Source organism: Engystomops pustulosus, chromosome 6 (assembly GCF_040894005.1).
Source record: "Engystomops pustulosus chromosome 6, aEngPut4.maternal, whole genome shotgun sequence".
Taxonomy (NCBI): Eukaryota; Metazoa; Chordata; class Amphibia; order Anura; family Leptodactylidae; genus Engystomops; species Engystomops pustulosus.
In genome coordinates, this window is record NC_092416.1 from 42,587,266 (window position 1) to 42,607,312 (window position 20,047).

The following is a 20,047-nucleotide window of genomic DNA, read 5'->3' on the forward strand; positions in this document are numbered from 1 at the left end:
ATCAGGGAATTCGTCAGGGCCGGCAGGACAAAATTGGTCTCATGCACAGCTAGATATATTTTGTAAAAATCTGATTTATCCATATTTTAGAAAAACCATTCTTCCAAGGTGAAGGAATCCTCTGAAGGTAGAGTTCCCCTTAAAAGTGGGCTGTTGTAAAGCAAGTGCCATGCCACTTTAATATGGTTTGGAGAATAAGTCAGTGCCTATAGGAAGTCAATCTACTAGACCTGAACCTCTTCTTCTTCTTCTCTTGGTACATATAAGGCCGTACAGTCATTGACTCCTGCCTATGTGACAGGTATAAGGAGGCCATAAATAAGATCTACAGGGAAGTACGGGGCAGAGAGAGAATTAGACCTGCTTTATACATGAAGCTACATCAAAACTACTGATTATTTTTGCCTTTGTCACAGTGACAATCCATCCGCACACAACTGCTGTGGTGCTTTCAGTGTATACTTACATTTGTTTGCGCAAACAAATGGCGGCCATTGAAGGACACCAAGCTCATATCGCTCCATTCTCAGTCCAGCGTTCAGACACCAGCTTTCCCCTCCTAAGACCCAGTGATGATGTCACTGTACACTGATTTAATGTCATTGGACAGACCCAGATATGATGTCACTGCACGCTGCCTTACTGTCATTGGTAATTGTTACAAGATCTAAGCCTCAGGAAGGTATAACATGTGTCACAGTAAAATTCTAGCGCATTTTGATTTGGGTGACTTTACTACTACACAAAGGAATAAACTCCTTCCTCTCTTAAGTAAGAGGACAATGGAAAGCTTTCGAAGTGAGTAGCTCCTACTCCCAATGACCACCCAACCCAATGGACTTTGGAACAATTAATACTTAAAAAGAACAGTAGCACTTTAGTTTCCAAATAAACTCTGAAATAAGAAAAAGTCAAATATCCAGTGTATGTGTGTTGGTAAAGGTTTTCATAAAGGAGGTAGACAGTATTCTATGGTCTGATGTAAAAATGCTGCCAGGACTTAACCTAATATCAAAGATCCTACGAGTCCTGCTTTCTCCACCCACAAACTCTGAATGACAGATTTTAGGTACAAATGTGAATACACAGCAAACTATCCGTCATCAGAGTGTGGGCGGAGGACAGAAGACTCACAGGGTCTATGATTAATACTGAGAATTAATAAAATACACCAAAATAAGAGTGTTAGCACCCAAACATTCCAGAGGCTGTAGTATGAAAATCCAATTCAAGTCCTTAATAATTACACGCTCGCTTTACTTTTCAAACCAGTTGTCATCCAGTGACATCATAAGCCAGAAGTCCAGTGACATCACAAATCAGCGCCCCATGGGAAATTATAAATATAACCGTACCTTGTCCTCTTCACTGATGTTACGTGTGGCTGTTCTCCAAGTGATGCTAGGCAGAGGATCTCCTGATGCTTCACAGGTCAAGGTGATCTCATTATCCAGTTCCACAGCAGTCTTGTTTTCAACATAGGTGATCTTAGGTTTTGCTAGAAGTAAGAGAGAAGATTGGAATTAATCCAACTATACCATTCTGGGGTAACTGCCATGTGTACACTAAAAGAGGTGCAAGCAGGGGCGTAACTACAGCGGTAGCAGTCATAGCAGCTGCTATGGGGCTCACAGTGTCAGAGGGCCCCAGCCTCTGGGGTTTTGGCTGTGTATATACTGTATATGGTATTGTATTCATGCGTGTATGTGCTGTATGTGTGTGCATATGTGATGTGTATATGCTGTATTTCTGTGTATATGATTCATAGCTTTACATGCTTTATGTATGTCTATATGGTTTGTATATACTGTGTTTGATTGTAACACATGTTTAAGTAAACAAATATGTATATCTTTTAAGGGGTAAGGGGGGCCCCATTCAGAAGTCTGTCTGCCTCCCTTTGTTATGCCCCGGGGTGAAAGAACCAGATCCTGCTGCAAAAGTCTTCTCCGCAAAAACTGAAGGTTAAAGAAGGAACTTTCCTTTGATGTTCTTTATTACATACAATAAAAATATCAGGACCAAATGAATATTTATCAACCAAAGATTGTAGCCAACAATATTTCAGAACAGTGCTGTAACTTGAAGTTGAAGGGCCCCAGTGCAAGGTCTGTGCCAGGCCCCAGACTATAATGTATGGTTTATACTTCTAGTCTACTTCTATGAGAAAGTATGGGCCCCCTAAGCTTCTTGGACCCGGTTCCAACCGCACCCTCTGCACCCCCTCAAGTTACGCCCCTGTTTCAGAATGATTGAATGATGAATGATGAATTTTTAAATGTGCCCTCACCGTAGACCTTCAGAAGAATGGTGGCTTCACTGTCACCAGCTTTATTTTCGGCAATGCAGTTATATTCGGCCTCATCGTCTTTTTCAATATTATGAATGGTCATCTCTGATCCATCATCGCTATAGGAGAATTTGTCTTCTTCATCCTCAATAGTTTCTCCTCTTCTGCAACAGGAAAAGAAAACAAGTTATTGCAAATGATGCTTATCAAATTATGTTACTAATGTGTATTTTTTGACATACATTAATCTCTGTTTACATTCTAAATGTGCAAGGTACATCATAGAGATTGTCTATTAAATCATATGAAATTCAAAAATTCTGGGTTTTTAAGATAAAAATAAATAAAACAATGTATAAGATAAAAAAAATAAATAAGATATAGGACAGGGTGTGTTTGTAGTCTGAAATCTGTAACTATGAAAGCACAATGACCTGCATCAGTGCTGCAGACACAAAATAGAGGGCTTTTAATAATAAATTCACAAAAGCAATTACAAATAGTTGCAACCTGACCAGGATTGCAGGTATGATATATTTTGGAGCATTTCATACATTTTTATTTGGTCAAATTTGTGCCTATTATCTAGAAAATAGATGCTACTTAAGGAGTTAATAATTCCCAGAATTAAGACCATGTAATCCTTATACAACCCAATACATAAAGCAGATACCCCTGCAACTTCCTCGAGCTTGGCATACAGTAAGGTCAGTTGGTGTAATGAGGAGTCATGCCTTTGACCATGTCCATGGCCACCCAAATAACCCACCAAATTTCATATTCAGAAGGACCTTCTACCATGAAATCCTTGTATAACCGTTCCTGGTCTCAATAAACATGTTCTCAATATACATAAAGGTCCACCAAAGGTCCTGAAACCACAGATTGAAAAGAGGCTGAAGGGATGCATCTAGAACAGTGATGGCGAACCTATGACACGCGTGTCAGTGCGTAGCCATTGTCACTGACACGCGGTCGCCCGGGAGTTTCATCCTCGGCTCCTACACAGCTGAGAAGCGGTGCAGTAGCGGAGGCTGAGAGACTGTCAGCACTCCCCCCTCCTCCTCCTCCCCCGGGTCGGCCCCTCCCCCCTGTGTGAGCTGTGCCTCGTGTCTCCAGGTATCAGAACGGGGCACAGCAGGAGAGGTGACCCGGCCATAGCAGACTCCTCTGCAGCTCCTAGTTGTTTCCCCTCCTCCTCTTCTTCCCCCCCCGTGTGTCATCCCGGGGCACAGCAGGAGAGGTGACCCGGCCATAGGAGACTCCCCTGCAGCTCCTAGTTGTGTTGTGGAGGGGGGAGGGTTGCAGCACAGACAGTCTACACTGCTGCTGCCATGTGTGATGTCCCAGCAGCTGCCACCTCTACACTGACCAGCTCCAGAGCAGGGACCAGTGAGGACAACTACTCCCATCAATACAGTGAGTAATGTCAGTGTACCTCATTGTACCTCTGCCACCTCTGCCAGTGTACCTCACTGTACCTCTACCACCTCTGCCAGTGTACCTCACTGTACCTCTGCCACCTCTGTCAGTGTACCTCACTGTACCTCTGCCACCTCTGTCAGTGTACTTCACTGTACCTCTGCCACCTCTGTCAGTGTACCTCACTGTACCTCTGCCACCTCTACACTGACCATCTCCACAGCAGGGATGAGGGAGGACAACAACTCCCATCATACAGTGAGTAATGTCAGTGTACTGTATGATGAAAGACAGTCAACAGGGCTTGTGTGTCAGTTTTGTGATGTACAAGCCCTGAAATAATCACAACGCCTTGCAAATCGCCAGACATTGCGATTATTTTGCTCCTCATGAAGGAGATATGGACAGCGGTGCCTGCGCCCTCGCTATAACCTGTGAACTTTCATGACTGAAATTTTGCAGGTTACTAAGCATTTCCACACCTGTCTGATTGGAACCGATCTATTACAATGTGCGATTTGCACATTGTAATAAATAGATGATGTGGAAAATCCCCATATACTGCCATACTGTAGTATGGCAGTACATGGTAGGATCAATCAGACAACCTAGGGTTAAAGAACCCTAGAAGTTAAGTAATTATACATATTACATACATATAGTTATTTAAACTATAAATCTAACAAAATTATGTTTTTTTGTCAAGGTGACACACCACCCGAGTTATGCTCGGTTTTTTGGCGAATTTTGACACACCAAGCTCAAAAGGTTGCCCGTTACTGATCTAGAACTATATGTAGGAAGTAAATTTCTGAGTTCCAGGAGCTTTATTGTTACGTCCCTATTCCTGACATATGTCATCATTACGGAATAAGATTCAGTCTACACTTACCTTGTCCAACTAATTTCAGGCTCAGGAAAACCATCAGCCTCACAGCTTAATGTCACAGACTCTCCCATACTGGCGGTGGCATTGACGGTTGTTTGTCTGGCCCGCACAGTAGGTGGAACTATAGAAAAGAGGAAGGCATAAGAGGACATTTTCAATATAGTAAATGTATAAGGTTGAAATTGTGGGTGAAATTTAAAACTTTAAACATTCGTTTGAAAACAAAAAAAGTTATTCTTAGTTGTCTCACCATTGACTACGACTTGAATATCCTTGAAGTTTATCTCTCCTCGTGCTAGGATTCGGCCCTCACATCGGTAAGTCCCTTCATCAGTTCTCTTGATGCTTCGGATTTGCAAATAATTATTGGACAGCATAACAAAGCGAACTGTGGAGGAAAGAGATGAAAACAGTGAAGAAATATTGCTTCATAATTCTCTCTTTCGTAGTATTTACCATAAATAGTTTATAGAAAAATTTTGGCTTCAATTTTCCCAAAGTCAAGGAAAACAATTAAACAATTGTGTGAAACATTATACAATTGTGTGAAACTATACAGAATTTTTTTGCTATGCAGAGGTGAAAGCAGAAAGTTAGGAAAGTGGCCGCGCCAAAGTACTCTCCCAGTGGTAGGACGTTAATGGATCATGTCAACGAACAGCTTTTGTTGCTCTGATGAATGTCGTAGGTGAGACATGCGTACTGCCACTTTATTGGCCCTAGTGGAAGTATTGAAGTTGGCAATCACGTTCAGCACCATGAAGATCAATACTCAACTGGTACATATATGACCAGCTGCCCCGTCCGGAGGCAGCCAGAACAACTAATTGATGAAGGGTCGGGCGTGAGACCCCAGCAATTCATTAATAATAACTTCATTAGTTATAGTTTTTACAAATTTTTCTTGTTTGTAATTATTTACATATTTATATATGATATGTCATATTTGATCCAAAAAAAAATATGCATGTCACAATCCATGAGCCAATTTCTTACCATCCTTTTTGAATTGCACATCTCTGCCTTTGTGCTTCCAGATAATGACCGAGGGCATCGAGCTCGAGACATCACAAATGATAACAGCGTCTGTCCCTTCTGTGAACTCCTGCGGGGTGGGCGCATTCTTAAAGGTCAGTTTCTCTGTTAAAAACAAAACAGCGTAGATCGAAACTTGTGCCAGGAACCTGTTCAGACAATCATGAGTGGCCAATGTAACTTATGTGACCTGCCTGGTGGGGGTTTCTTGCACTATATAATTGTACATGATTTTACTTGAATGCACTAGACACATGACAAATCTAGTTTAGTAAATACTTGTGTCTTTCCATGGAATAACAATGTCAACTTCCACTGGCAAAGTCAGCAAAAAATGTGCTGAAAAACCCAAACTTGGCTTATACTCGAGGTCCTTAGCTTGCTGGCCCCACACTCTCTATGGCATTAGTCGCCGCTGACATTATAGTGTGTGCACAGGCAGCGCAGGACTGGTCACTGTCGGCGCACACACTACGATGTCAGCAAGCAGCTGACATCAAAGTGTGTGCGCACCCTGCCGCAAGCAAGAAGAGGACCTGTGGAGGGCGTCAGAAAGGTGCGTATTCAGTTTATTTTGTTTTGTGCTGGGTGGCTGTATACTGGAGCAGGGGCTGGCTATTTACTGTGGCAGGGGCTGGCTATATACTGGGGGAATGGACTGGATATATAGTGGAAGCATGGACTGGCTATATACTTATATACTGGGGACATGGGCTGGCTGTAAACTGGGGCTGGCTGGTTATATACCAGGGGCTGGCTGGCTATATACTGAGGAGCATGGCCTGACTAGATGGCTATATACTGGGCAGCATGGGCTGGCTATATGCTGAGGGGCAGTTGGGTTGTCTGGCTATGCACTGAGGGGCAGGGGGCTAGTTATGTAGACAGTAAACAGTGAGGCAACAGGAGCTATGCAAACTACGTAGCTAGTATGCGGAGACCTTGCGGCCGGCATCGATTCATCTGTACATGTCCGTGCGCACATTACGAGAGATGCTGACCACACAGGCGCGAAAATGCCCGACAAGGTCAGTGAGAGTTCCAGACAGTCGACATGGATGGGTGACGTCTGCTGGAGGGGCAAGCCAGGGGTGTAAAAATGACGGAGAAGGGCGGGTGAGGGGCGGGATTAGTCTTTTGAAAATCACACACGGAGGAGCGGTTTCCCAAGGGTTGGGAGGAAACTGCTCCTCTTCAGCCCCGCCCAGGGGGCGACTAGGCTAGTCAAAGAGCACATGTTTTTTGACTAGAAGAAGTAATAGATCAGTTTCAAGGACAGTTGGAGCAACAATTTGAACCGAATAGATTTGGACCCAAAACAAAAATAAAATGCAGCAAATTGTATTTTGGGTGATTTGTACCTCATTAAAGCACCACCAGAGGACAAATCTATCATTAAACATTGCCCATTCAAATGACTTTGTAATGTAGGACATCATAGATGTAGACCAAAAGTTGTAATCACACAAGCCTCTTGCCAAGAGATTCAAAGAAATCAGCATCCGCTATAAGAAGCCTACATAAAAATTGATTTTCTAAACTGAAAAACCCATTATAACATTATCTATCATATTCTATTCTATTTCTCGGGAGAACCAAGAAAACTTACGATAAATCTGGAGTGAGACAGTGCCTTCTGATCGCCCTTCTTCAGGATTGGTGGCGATGCATTTGTAAGTTCCGGCATCTTGAATGCTGGCATTGTATATAGTAAGAGTTGATGAATAATCATCATTTCTTGCTACTGAAATCTGTTGTTGGTTGGTTAATTTTTCACCGGTTGGAGATTCCCAGTAGATCTCACTTGCTTCACCAATTACTGAGATGCAAAAAAAAATAGTAATTAAGCAAAGCTAAAATATGTAAACAATTTACAAAAATTGTGTATCTCTCTGGAATAGTGTGACTGCATAGTTTTATCCACTCCATTACAAACCCAAATACTTCCCAGTAGGTTCTTTTTCGATAAAGTACAATTCAAAAATTTAAATGAGCTGATTTGTGGAATTTTGAGCCAACCTATTTATAAGACTTTGCTACAATACAACACTTCTATATTTACTCCGTTCTACATTTAATGACATATTTACCTTGACATAAGAAGAATTTGGATTCCCCGAGGCCTATTTCTCCATGATCAGGAACAATGGTAACTTCTAGAGCTGCTGTAAATAGAAACAGTGAGAAAATAATATTATCGCACTTTGTTCGGAAATAATTAAAAAATATTGTTAAAATATCATCATACAAGGCTAAATAAAACTGGTACATTCACACAGAAGTCAGCATCAATATCTCCAAATGTTAGATCTTTAGAAATATGTCAAGTGTCACACAGTAGTGTTTCCAATTTAGTGCTAATCCTATAAAGGCCACACAAATTAGATTTCAGCTACAGAATTCTTCAATTCCCTCAATTGTCAATTACATTCTGCAGGATTAGTAGCAAAGATACCAAAATGTTCAAGAGCAGCTTGATGCCAAATAGGATGCCCGGTTTTTGGTCAACAGCTTTCTTGTCCCCAATACTCCGCTGACAGTAGAGAGATAAAGGAACCTGATCAAGTGACTCAAATCCTTACAGGCAGTCTCTAGAAGTCTAATTTCCTTACAGAGTTGAATCATCATGTGAAATATTCTCTATGATAAGAAAGAATCATTAGGCTGTTAATCTGTCTGAAGTGGAAGGACCTCAAAAACCTTTTAGATGCATTGCTCACTGCAGGAGAAAAAGCAGAAAAAATAGGCACAAAGTAACTGTTTTACTTAGAGGACATCTACCGCCAAGGTAAAGGACTTTATGCAAATGAGCCCAATGGGCTCCAGTCTCTATTAAAACCTATGCACCCTGGAGCCCTTCAGGCTCATTTGTATACAGTCCTTCATCCTGATGGTAGATACCCTTTAATGAAGCATATTACAAAGTTTATTATTACCTCCTGCTCTATTCAAATCTGAAATACTGTAAATAAAAAATGCATCAAAGGTTTGGTAGTGCTTTAATCTTTCTCGTCAGGTACTGATTCCTTACTATATTAAGTATACAGGCAATTCATCTACTCTTTATATATGATCATCCTACTTTACAAAAAGTAGGGAGCACAGACCAACCTTCTTTCATATTTACATCACGACCATAGTGACCTTATTATCCTTATAGATACACCACTATATTTGATTAATGGCTGCTGCCTGTTGTAAATGATCCGACTCTATGAATTTTAGCTAAGTGATCAAGAATCCCCTTAACAATAAAAGACTGTGAGCAAAAAAAAGCAAATTGGAAAATCAAAATGATTTAAATGGCTCACAGAAAGTCATTTTGTAGAAATGACTCTGAGCTGGGTCACCTTTTGTGACTCGTCTGTATCTACTTTAATGAAAGTGTACTTCTTCCTGTCCTTCATACTACAGTGAGGTGAAAGTGTTACCAACTACCATTACAAAGGCATTTTTCTATTAGCGCACATTGTGGTTTGTAAGAGAAAATGGAAAAGGTTTAATTCAGTGGCATTTGTATTCTTTCCGATTTTTACATTTATTTGAAGATAAAAGCAATATAGAATAATATTTAGCAGAAGCATAACCAATAGAGGCAGTAACTCCACTTATTCGTCCTCTATAATTTTCCTATTTACTACACACACAATACTGTGAACTACATCCTTGAATATCATCTCCAGACTCTATATCACAGTAAATCATACAACAAAGCCTAATGCAATTGCGATGAGTTAGAATTAATTTTCCAAGTTCTAGGTCTGACATAACAAACAAAAGTAGTCAAAAGTCTCCATTGAAGGGAGAAGAATTTTTCAGAAATAATATTTTTTTTAAAACAGAATTCTTTGGATTCAAAATTATTAGAATCCCATACACCTCACTGATGTTAATGGAGTCCCACAGTTCCCATTTGGGTCAGCGAGCAAGCAAGTCATAGCACCTTGGCTGCCATTATATACCATTATGGCTGTCTTATTCTGTGCTCCGTTTTACTCCGATGGTAGGTTGCTGCTATAATATGCACCCCCATAGTTTTCAGTACAATCCCATAAAATTGTTATCTTTGATTTATGCTAATTATCAGTAGAGGCTACTGGGTCATGAAGTAGCCTCTCCGTGGAGCAGGAGTAATGGCTACTTCCTGTGCCCAGTAGCATGTGTCAGTGCCACCTACCAGAACTTCTTCCTGTAGCTGCAAAGCCGTCATCCACCCTCATCGGTGCATCCACGGCTCTGCATAGTTAGTCCATGCAGAGCACATGGGCATAGCAGCTGAGCCTCGGCTCCAAAGCTGGATCTTCTGCTTTTGATGTGGACCCGAGGCCACGCAAGTGCAGAGCTACGCTTGAGCAAATGAGGGCAGCTACAGAAAAGAGCATGCAACTACAGGAAGGAGAGCTGGTAGGTGGCATCAACACGGGCTACTTGGACATGGAGTAACCTTTATTTCCGTTTCACGGATAGGCTACTCCACGCCTTAGTAGCCTCTGCCAATCATTAACATAAATCAAAGGTAAAGGTTTTATGGTTTTATACTGAATTGAATGATTATATTAAAAAAAACTATTGGGGAGCATTTTAACCTGCCATTGGATCTACCTTATTATGTGATTGGTGGGTGTTTAGCACCCAGACCCAACATGAATCATCTGTTTCAGGTGTCTTTTGTTGACAAAAGACTCCGCTCATAAACTACTTGTATACTCTAGACTAATTTTAGAGTCCAACACAATTGCCAAAATAACCGGGTAGGTCAATTGCAAATCATGAGCTCTCTTAGAAACAGTATTCTAGCTGACATTGGCATACAGATGAAATTTCCCATCGCTTTAGGAAATCCACATAAATGTCAGCTTTGACATTTTCATTTTTCTTGCGAAGGTGAAAAAATGAAATAAGGTAGACTTTGCAGGGACAAATTCAACCACAAGACCTCTGAACTAAATAGACACGAGATAGCTGTTACAGCAGGTGGTGGAAGAAAAAAGGTCGCTGCGACACAAAATGACTCATCAGTAAGATCTAACTAGAAGGGAAAGGATTTGGAAGTGCAGAGCTCTATGAACGCAGAGTCAGCCGGTGAGGCTCCCCCTTAGGTCGGAATAATGGGGATCACCATGGTGATGGAACATTGAGTTAAAGGTTCTGTGTCTGCTCTGCCTCTCTGATCTCATCTCGAGCCGACTGAAAGTAATTAAGGTTGTACCCTGTGGGATGCTGCCAAAATGACAATATCACACAAACACGGCTCCTGGGCCCTCAGATCATTGCAGGAGTAGACATTATATGTTGCAGATGACTCCCTTATCCCCCGATTTCCTATTCTTAAATTCAACGTGAACCCCCTCCTTCAGGATTTAAACAGAAATGCAACAGCTGGGCTGGAGACACAAGAAATGATATTATCGTTATCTCTATTCAAGCCTGTGATAAACTTGTAGGAGCAAAATTATCTGTAGTTATCAGATTAGATAGATGAGCGCAGGTAGATTTAATTATAGTGGAAAGGGAGGAATCTAGTGCAGGAGTCTGATAGCGACAAGTCAATTTAATGACATGTCAAGGCAAGTTATTAACTGCTTGTGGCGTGTGCTTGAAATGATAAATATATTATCTATTTCATGCTAGTAATATACAAGCCGGAGCAGAGTCAGGATTGGATTAGGTCTGCCGTGGGCCCTGGGCTGTATGAATATTATAGCCCCTACAAGTCTGGAGTCACTTCCTACATATGGGACTAGAATCAGCTTCTTGGGGTATGGAGAATGTGTCCCTTCTGCCTGCTTTTAAAGGACATCTACACACCACATTTAGGTGCTTGTTACCTCAGGAGTTAATTGGGAGTTCTCTTGGCACTTTCCGGGATGCCTGCTACCCCAAAATATCCACTTTATAACTTTATGGAAATGAACTGTAGGCACTCACAGCTCCGTAAGCCAAGTGAATTCTGGCTCAGTTGGAAGATAATTTATTCACGCCCCCTCATTGATATTCCCTTTAGAAAGACCAGCCGCAAGGGCTGCAGACAGATGATTTTCAATATCAGATTGGTTGAGATCCCACCTTGGGCAACACAAGTCTGCATTCGGTACAGGATATGTACAATGTGTAGAGCTGGAAGCAGATAGCTCCATCCAGTATGTAATGGCTGTTCTGGGTATTGCAGCTCAGCTCCTATTTTTATGATTAAAGATGACCATACAACTCTCATAGCTTAAAGTTAAAGACTTGTTTAAGATATCATCGTTCATATGTTGTGATAAGGGGAGACAACTTTAGATCCAGCTTATCCCCTCTAAAATCAAAACAATGGGGCAGATTTACATACCCGGTCCGTTCGCGATCCAGCGGCGCGTTCTCTGCGGTGGATTCGGGTCCGGCCAGGATTCATCAAGGTAGTTCCTCCGCCGTCCACCAGGTGGCGCTGCTGCGCTGAAAAGCATCTGAACGCACTCAACTTCACCGAGCCGGACCAAGTGAAGGTAAGCGCGTCCCAGGCGACACTTTTATTGTTTTTAATGCAGCGTTTTTTTTCGAATCCGTCAGGTTTTCGCTCGGCCATGAGACGTGTGCGTCAAAATCCCGGGGCAATTCAGGGAAAATCCGAGCAAATCGGAAATATTCGGGTAACACGTCGGGAAAACGCGAATCGGGCCCTTAGTAAATGACCCCCAATGTGGTGTCTTTAAATCCAAACACAGTACCTGATACCGGTCTCCCCTGACATGTGCTACTAGGTGAGAAGTGGGACACCCCCATACATACTCTATGGTCAGTCGGTCCCATTGAAATCATGAATTTTAGTAAAAATTAATCCAATATATATATAAACCAGTTTTAGGGTTTTTCCCAATTAACTTATAAGCAGAAGCTGTGATGTGGTAGTACAGTCCCTACATAGTGGACAGAGCCTTTGACTTACAGCACATTCAAAGTATAGAACCTGTACTGGAATATTTAATCTTACCCTCATCCACTTGAAGTTACCCTGTCACTCCATTCACTTTCTTTGAATCACTCGTTCTAGGACTAGCCAAGAACCGTATCACAGTGAATAAATGTTGCAGCAATGTGCTGCTCAGCCTGTACCTCCATTCATTCAGGGGGATAGAACGCCTATTCCTATAATCAGGGAGCTGCATTAAGTCTTGGGACAATTCCTTTTAAAGGGGTATTCCCACGAAGACAAGATTCTTAAATATACTCAGGGTCACAAAATAACTCATTCTTTAATTCAATGTTTTTCACAATAACACAGCATTTCACATATATACAGTAATTCCAACCTGTCTCTATCAGTTCTGTTTTTTTAATTTTTGTTGTCCCTGGATACGACCATAATCTCCTGACTATGGTCAGGAAGATTCCTCTAGCTTCTCTTGTATTGCAGGGGCAGGGGGAGGGGCAGTAGTGTGCAGAGGAGACATGAGAGACTCTACAAACAAGATGAACACTGGATCCAAGAGGAGTGGGGCATAGCAGTGCTGATTGTATTTTTTATGGGTGAGGTAGCAGGGCTGAGTGTGTCACTGTGTCTTTTTTCCATCTCATAATTCTGATCTCTAGTACTAGTACTAGTAGAATATTCACAAGCTAAATAAAAGCGTAGATAAACCCTGTACCCTGATAATCTAAGCACATTGTCAGTACACAATATCTCATAGCAAATTTTGCAAGTTTTTCAAAAGTAAGCAGACATGCCCCATGCCTGCCCACCCCCCCTGCAGCCGCACTCCTCACCGCCCCACTCACATGGCTTGGAGTTGTCAACACTTTTTTTACTCCAAAAACTGACATAGTAGCATTGATAAATTTCCCCCATAGTGAAAGATGAGAACTTATTGTGGCATCTGTCCAATAAGATAAGCCATGAGCTTCTTGGTCCAGGTTCATCACTGCTTCAGTATGTGTGTGGCCACCATGTTTTCTAATCAATCACTATTCTATTCTAATCATTGCATGGTCATGTTAGACATCCAATCTATTGTGCGTTCGGGGACATCCACTCCATATCAGTCTTTAAAAAGGCTTCTGTAAGCATTTAATTGAAGTACTGGGAAAAGGGAAGAGTATTCAATTATTCAGCTATTTTTCTGTTAAAAGTAAGTTCTTGACCGAAGGACAATTAAAGCTGATAAGATCGGGCAGGCAATCCCGTGGAGCATGGACTAATTTGAAAGTTGCTTTGCCTTTCTCTTACTAAAAAAGCAACCTGTAGAAAGGCGATCGATGCCAGGACAATGGGTCAAATCTCTTCAGCAATGTGATTGATTAGTTAATGAGTTACTTGAGACAAGTCTCCAAAAACACATGCGGATCATTTGTGATGCTCCTGACTTAATTATCCCACAGTAAACTCTTCTTCTAAGGGCATTGAGGAATAAAAAAACATATACTACAAATATATGCACTCATAATATTGTTTCCAAGGAATTATTGATGGGCTATCTTAGGCTATCATAGTTGATAAGTGGTGGAACGTCAACCAACACCGATTTATTGTAAGTTTTTTGCATTCCAATTCTGCTGCACAGATACATTACGGACATAAGGTTCTATATGTTCATAGTTATGAAGGAGCTTAGAAGTTATTGTACATTGTACTGCATAGACTGTATGCATGAAGCCCATTATCTCCCTCTAGTGGTGGATGATGGTAGCCAAATGATAACTTTTAAATTTAGGCGTTTGCAGATCATTTGGTTTAAATCTAAATCTAAAATTTAATATATATGAAATATACATATTATATTTTAGAGACTAAGGGTCAACTGACAATGTAATACTTTTAAACACTTATTGTGTACAGAAGTCGATTTCTCAACACATAATATATTGATGGCCTTCAGTTTTATTACTCTCAGAATTTAAGCCATAGTTCCTAATGTAAACTAGGATTTTTTTATACATTGACTGAATATATAAAGACTGAAAGACAAGAAGTTAAGTAAAGGTGAATTGGGGACGACTTTCTTCGCTAAATCATGAATAAATGAACTGAAATATAACCACAGCTTTAACTTCAACTTAAACTTTCATTTATCATCATCAATATTAAAATAAAATGGTCCAGCCATAGGCTCAGACCAAACAACAGCATCATTTAAAACCATCCCCATGAATATCACAAGCACTTCACCACATCTAATAAAGCGCCCATGATAACAGCATGTACACATAAGAAAATTCCTAAGAAAAAAAGAGAAAAGAGGGTAGACTTGTAACACATCAGGAACTGGTCCAGGAATTGATTCCAACCAGTTCCCAAACCTGCAGTAGATTGTCACTGGGGTAATCTTCTTATATTTGTTACCCATGGCCTCCTTCCTTCTAAAAAAAATGCATAAAATTATGCTAATGAGCCAGAAGTGCTCTGGAGACATAATCAAAGCCCCACCATCTTTACAAGGCTGTTACCTTGTCTCCCCCTCTGCTCTCTCAGCACTCCCTCCTCCCTCTGATGTAATCTCGCTGAAGCAGAGGAAGATTCAGCACACAGTAGAAGAGTGCGACAGCTCCAGCACAGAGTAACAGCATGTGAAGCTGCAGCATAGAGGGGCTGTTGTAACGCCCCCAGAGCCCATCTGGCTAATTTAAAAAGTTCATTTTGGATATAAGGAGGCCACTAATACAGATATAAGAAGATACCACAGTCACAGTGTCTTGATCTATGTGTATTATGCCTGATTTATGCCTGGAAAGTATCCATCTGGTGCAGGAGGAAGGGGGCTCCTCACCCCTCCCTTCTCCATTAAAAGCCAAGTGGACAGCGTTGTAATACGGCAAATTATAGGACATGTCCTTTATTTTTCCGTGCTCGGTCACTTTGCATTGAGACAGCATGTGCTCACCGCACCACAACACCCTTTCATAGACGTCTATGGGGGACGTGAACTGGCAACAAATTGTGTGACCTGATCATGGTTCCACTTACGTTCGACTGCAAAAGACCTTAGGTGGGGAGATTTCACACAAAATTGAATCCTATCTCTCTGTATTAGAATATGTCTGTTCTAAAATCCCATAAGACCCCTTCTAATAGTTCAGTATGCAAATATTTCTTTCTTCAGTATAACTCTCAGTGCTGGTTTCTAGGACCTACGATATCCAGAAGATGGGCCAAAATGTTATTCCATTATCTGAAGGGAGAGGATTCTTCCTTCCTAATTCCAACATGCCAAAGATTTATAGGTGGAAGTGACAGGGCTTTGTGTGCGGGCAAGCGACCTGCAAATGAGATCATTACATCCGTGACCTCTGGGTGCAGATGTCTGGGAAAGGAATAAATCGAGCATCGTGACTTCAGGGTAAAACAATATACATAAGAATAGGTGGGGCATTTCACAATGAAATATCTCAGGTACAGGAGATGGTGAGCATGGACCAGGATGAGAGTGGTAGTTATAAATGATCAGGTGATCCACTCTTCTTTATACATGATATTGCTCCGATATACCGTAATTACGGTTTCGATTACGCTGCACGAATCAGAAATGATACTGTATACGTGGAATAGCACGCACGCAGATTTAGGGTCACTTTCAGCCATTCTAACATTGTAATTGCTCTACAACTTTCACTCATTACCATGCCAACCATTATCCTTCCACTGATCATATTTTTCTGAAAGATATTTTCTGTCCTTCTACTGCCTGTTGAGACATAGGATAATGAAATCTACCTCTGCTGAATACGCAATGAGGACATTCACTCGATAAACATAGTAGCTGGAAAGCAGCTATGAATCCGGAAAGGGAGCTGGTCACAGCGTTTTATCTACCCAAACTAACTGCTACGTCGTGTAGGGCTGTGCCCACACATGCCAGCCATACCTTTCCTTTTATTGTTTATTTGTTTAAGAGCTGTTCTGTCTATGGCAAAATTTCACCAAAGAGATATGCAAATGAGACGTGAAGTGCTTCAGCAGAGCAGCTCAGGGCTCCGGTTCCATATCTCGGCACTAGGGAGTACGTGGTAGTAGTGTAGAAGGGGTGAGGTTATTACTGCAGAATCGATGCCCTGTGCCTTAGTGGTGAGCAATACAGCCTTGCAGCGCTAGGGACCTGGGTTCAAGTCCCAGGGTCAACATCTGCAAAGAGTTTGTATGTTCTCTCCATGTTTGCATGGGTTTCCTCCGGTTTCCTCCCACACTCCAAGACATACTGGTAGGTTGATCAGATTGTGAGCCGCATGGGGACAGGGACTGATTTGGCAAGCTATGTGCAGCGCTACGTAATCTGTGTGCACTATATAAATAAAGGAATTATTGTTATTAATGCCTGAGGGCAGCATGATGCAGATTTCTCTTCATACACACACATGTCTCTCTCAGCCCCCACCTTTCAAAGGGAGTGGTTTATGATATTGCAGTGCTGAGTCACACAACCACCATCTGTTTCTCACTCTTACAACATTCCAGCAAGGGTTCGTGTACAACTTTCTACTGCCCCTGAAAGTGAAAGTAAAAGGAGCTGTATATGTCAGTAGTTGAATATTGGCAGTCCATACATACTAGTTCCATAGCAGCAGCATGTCCTAGCAGTGAGACCTGCCAATCAGGAACAAGGAGGCAGTGCTGTACAGAGAACACTGCATATCCCGCACCCCATTACTATCATGGGGCATTGGACATGAGTTAAGTTGCATATACAGATGCAGCACTAGATAACATGACTGGATTAACTTGTTAACCAGACTCAGTCTGTAGTGTAATGGAATGGAAGGAACCGCCCATTTTCTGTTATAACTAAATGAGTAAACTCCCTTTAAGTCATGTTAACCAACATTTACATAAGTTTACAAACTGATGTTTTTTTTACATTGGAAAGAAACCTGGGGGAGGGTGAGACAGCCTGTGACGCTACAATATGGAGAGGTTTTGTGGACCATCCCATAATTTACTGTATATACAGTTGTATGAAAGATAATATAATAAACTATTTTATACAAATCCATTCTCTGTCTGCTTTAACGATCGATGTTAAATTAATAAAACAAAAAATGAAATAATAGACACAATCTATCATTAATATTGTTTCATAAATCCTTCATCCCTTCCACTGCAACACGCAACTTGGTTTCCCTAGGATTTTTTTTTTTTTTTTACTGCAGCTGTTTTTCCTTGCATTTCCACCAGAGGGCAGTATTGTAGCATGTAAATCTTGTGTTGTCTGACCAGGCAGAGGCTAGAAGACAACTGCAGTAATACAGCTCCTCTGCTGTGCGAATCAGCGAAATAGAAGCAAAAATATATTAAAAAAATATTTTAAAAAAATGTCATTTCTTTGTTAGGACTGTGCAGAAATTAATGTCCAGAGATTCTCGACTCCTCTTTGTGTCTGAATGATCATATACATTGGGGTAAATGTTCAGCTGCGGATTTTCCCAGTTCTGCTTCCCACAGCTGCATGTCACTGTATAAATGGGTCAATCGCTCTCAGTACTCGAATGTACAGTAACTTTCAGCCATCACATAGAAGTCTCTCAACATTCATTTAGTTTGGGAGGCCCTAAGGGAAAAGCATTTGCTAATTCCTCTCTCGTTTTTACATTATGCTTTGCAGCTTTCTACAAAATGGTGTTAACTGGTAACTGCTCATACAGATACATAGCGGCAGCTAATGAGGTCCGGTGTGTTAGACTGGAGAATGATGCAAAACATGTGGGTAGATTTATCAAAAGTGTCTGAGAACAACCATGTTCTAATTGCAACCAATCAGAGCTCAGTTTTCATTTCATAAACAGTTATGAATGGAAGCTGAGCTCTGATTGGTTGTCATGGGTAACTAGAATGGTTCTGCTCGCAGAGACTTCTGATAAATCTCCCCCACTGTGTATAAAGAGAGAAATATAGAAATATATAGAAAGATTCATCATTATTGATGTACAATAAACATTTTGGTGCATCATGGGTGCGGTCGCAAAAGGCAAATTTCATCACAAAACACATAACACTCAGCCCGAATTGATAATGATCTGCTCTCATGTAATTCTGTTTTAAACAAAGGTACACTAAATCTCACAGGCCCCTCGTGCACTAAAATGCTTATTTGCATATAAGTAAAAAAAAAGAGCTTTCTTTGTATACAAACCCACAAAAGAAAAAGATATTCTTATAATACAGGACACGTCATAGGCCATACACCTAGAATATGGGGGTCATTTATCACACGCCGGCGCTTGTGCCCCGGCTGTGGCGCAGCCCGATACACCAAGAGGCTCCAGCCTCATGATTTATCTGGCAGGGTCCTGCACAGCACTTATCTCTATGTTAGCCCTGCCTGGTTTAAAAATAGACGCAGCCAGTGACTTTTCACATGTGAAAATTCGGCGGCTGCAGGGAATGCACAGGGTGGGGACAGTAACACCCAGCTCCAGCCCATTCCCCAACGGCCGCACTCACCACTCGCCTCACCGCTCCCCCACTTCACACCCCACTAGCAATAAGCTATAATTTGCGATTATTTCAGGGCCTCTATGCCACTGGCCATGATAAATATCCCCCTATATGTTCATATTTTCATATCTAATGGGGCTCATTTACTAAGGGGCCGAATCGCCGGGTTTCCCGAATATTATCGATTTGCGGTGTTTTTCCCTGAATTGCCCCGGGTTTTTGGCGTACGCGATCGGATTGTGTCGAATCGGTGCCGGCTTGCAAGTGACGGAAATCGGAGGCGTGGCCGTCAGAAAACCCGACGAATTCGTAAAAAATAGGTACCGTATTTAAAAAAGAATTTATGCCGCCTGACACGCACTTACATGCACCAAAGAGAAGAAGGTGAACTCCGGCGGACCTCGGCGCAGCAGTGACACCTGGTGGACATCGGGCGCACGACCTTAGTGAATCCCGGCAGACCCGAATCCTCGTTGGAGAACGCACCGCTGGATCGCAACTGGACCAGGTAAATGAGCCCCAATGTGTTTACCAGACAGGCGCTAAAGCCAAACTAATCATTCCAGTTTGCTTAATTTTACAACTGGATGCACATCTGCAGTTGTCCTGCTTCTAGTTTAAGAGCAGATGTGACAACATTAAAGGGCACCTACCACCCTGATTCTACCTATAAAAGGTAGAAGGGGTGGTAGGTGGATGAATGGGATGTGAGGATAGCCCTTTTTTGGGCTAATCCTCACGTCCCGGGTGTCTTTTAGAAAACTTTATAGCAGGTATATGCAATTTTTTTTATGCGGCTACTGGGTGTGGAGTAGCCGGACATGAGGCTACTAGTCGCGGCTACTTCCCGCTCCAGTAGCCACGTTACTCCGCCTACCAGGTAATCTTCGGCGCGCAGCTCCTGGCTACTGAACGCAGGGGACCCGGACGAGGGCGCGCAGCTACCAGGAGCTGCGCACCGAAGATTACCTGGTAGGCGGAGTAACGTGGCTACTGGGGCGCATGAAAAACA

The 20,047-nt window shown here is 41.9% G+C and overlaps 1 protein-coding gene across 11 annotated transcripts in view; it reads right to left on the minus strand.

Moving 5' to 3' along the window:
• NCAM1 (neural cell adhesion molecule 1) overlaps window positions 1-20,047 on the minus strand; it is a 198,916-nt gene that overhangs the window by 56,516 nt on the left and 122,353 nt on the right. For 10 of the 11 annotated variants that reach the window (XM_072155870.1, XM_072155865.1, XM_072155868.1 and 7 more), the window contains exons 2-8: window positions 7,727-7,801; window positions 7,246-7,455; window positions 5,598-5,741; window positions 4,852-4,989; window positions 4,605-4,722; window positions 2,291-2,454; window positions 1,356-1,498 (exon numbers count right to left, since the gene is read on the minus strand). In XM_072155870.1, the coding sequence (XP_072011971.1) occupies window positions 1,356-1,498; window positions 2,291-2,454; window positions 4,605-4,722; window positions 4,852-4,989; window positions 5,598-5,741; window positions 7,246-7,455; window positions 7,727-7,801 (992 nt within the window). The remainder of the gene's footprint in view (window positions 1-1,355; window positions 1,499-2,290; window positions 2,455-4,604; window positions 4,723-4,851; window positions 4,990-5,597; window positions 5,742-7,245; window positions 7,456-7,726; window positions 7,802-20,047) is intronic. The other variant, XM_072155864.1, reaches the window with a different exon arrangement.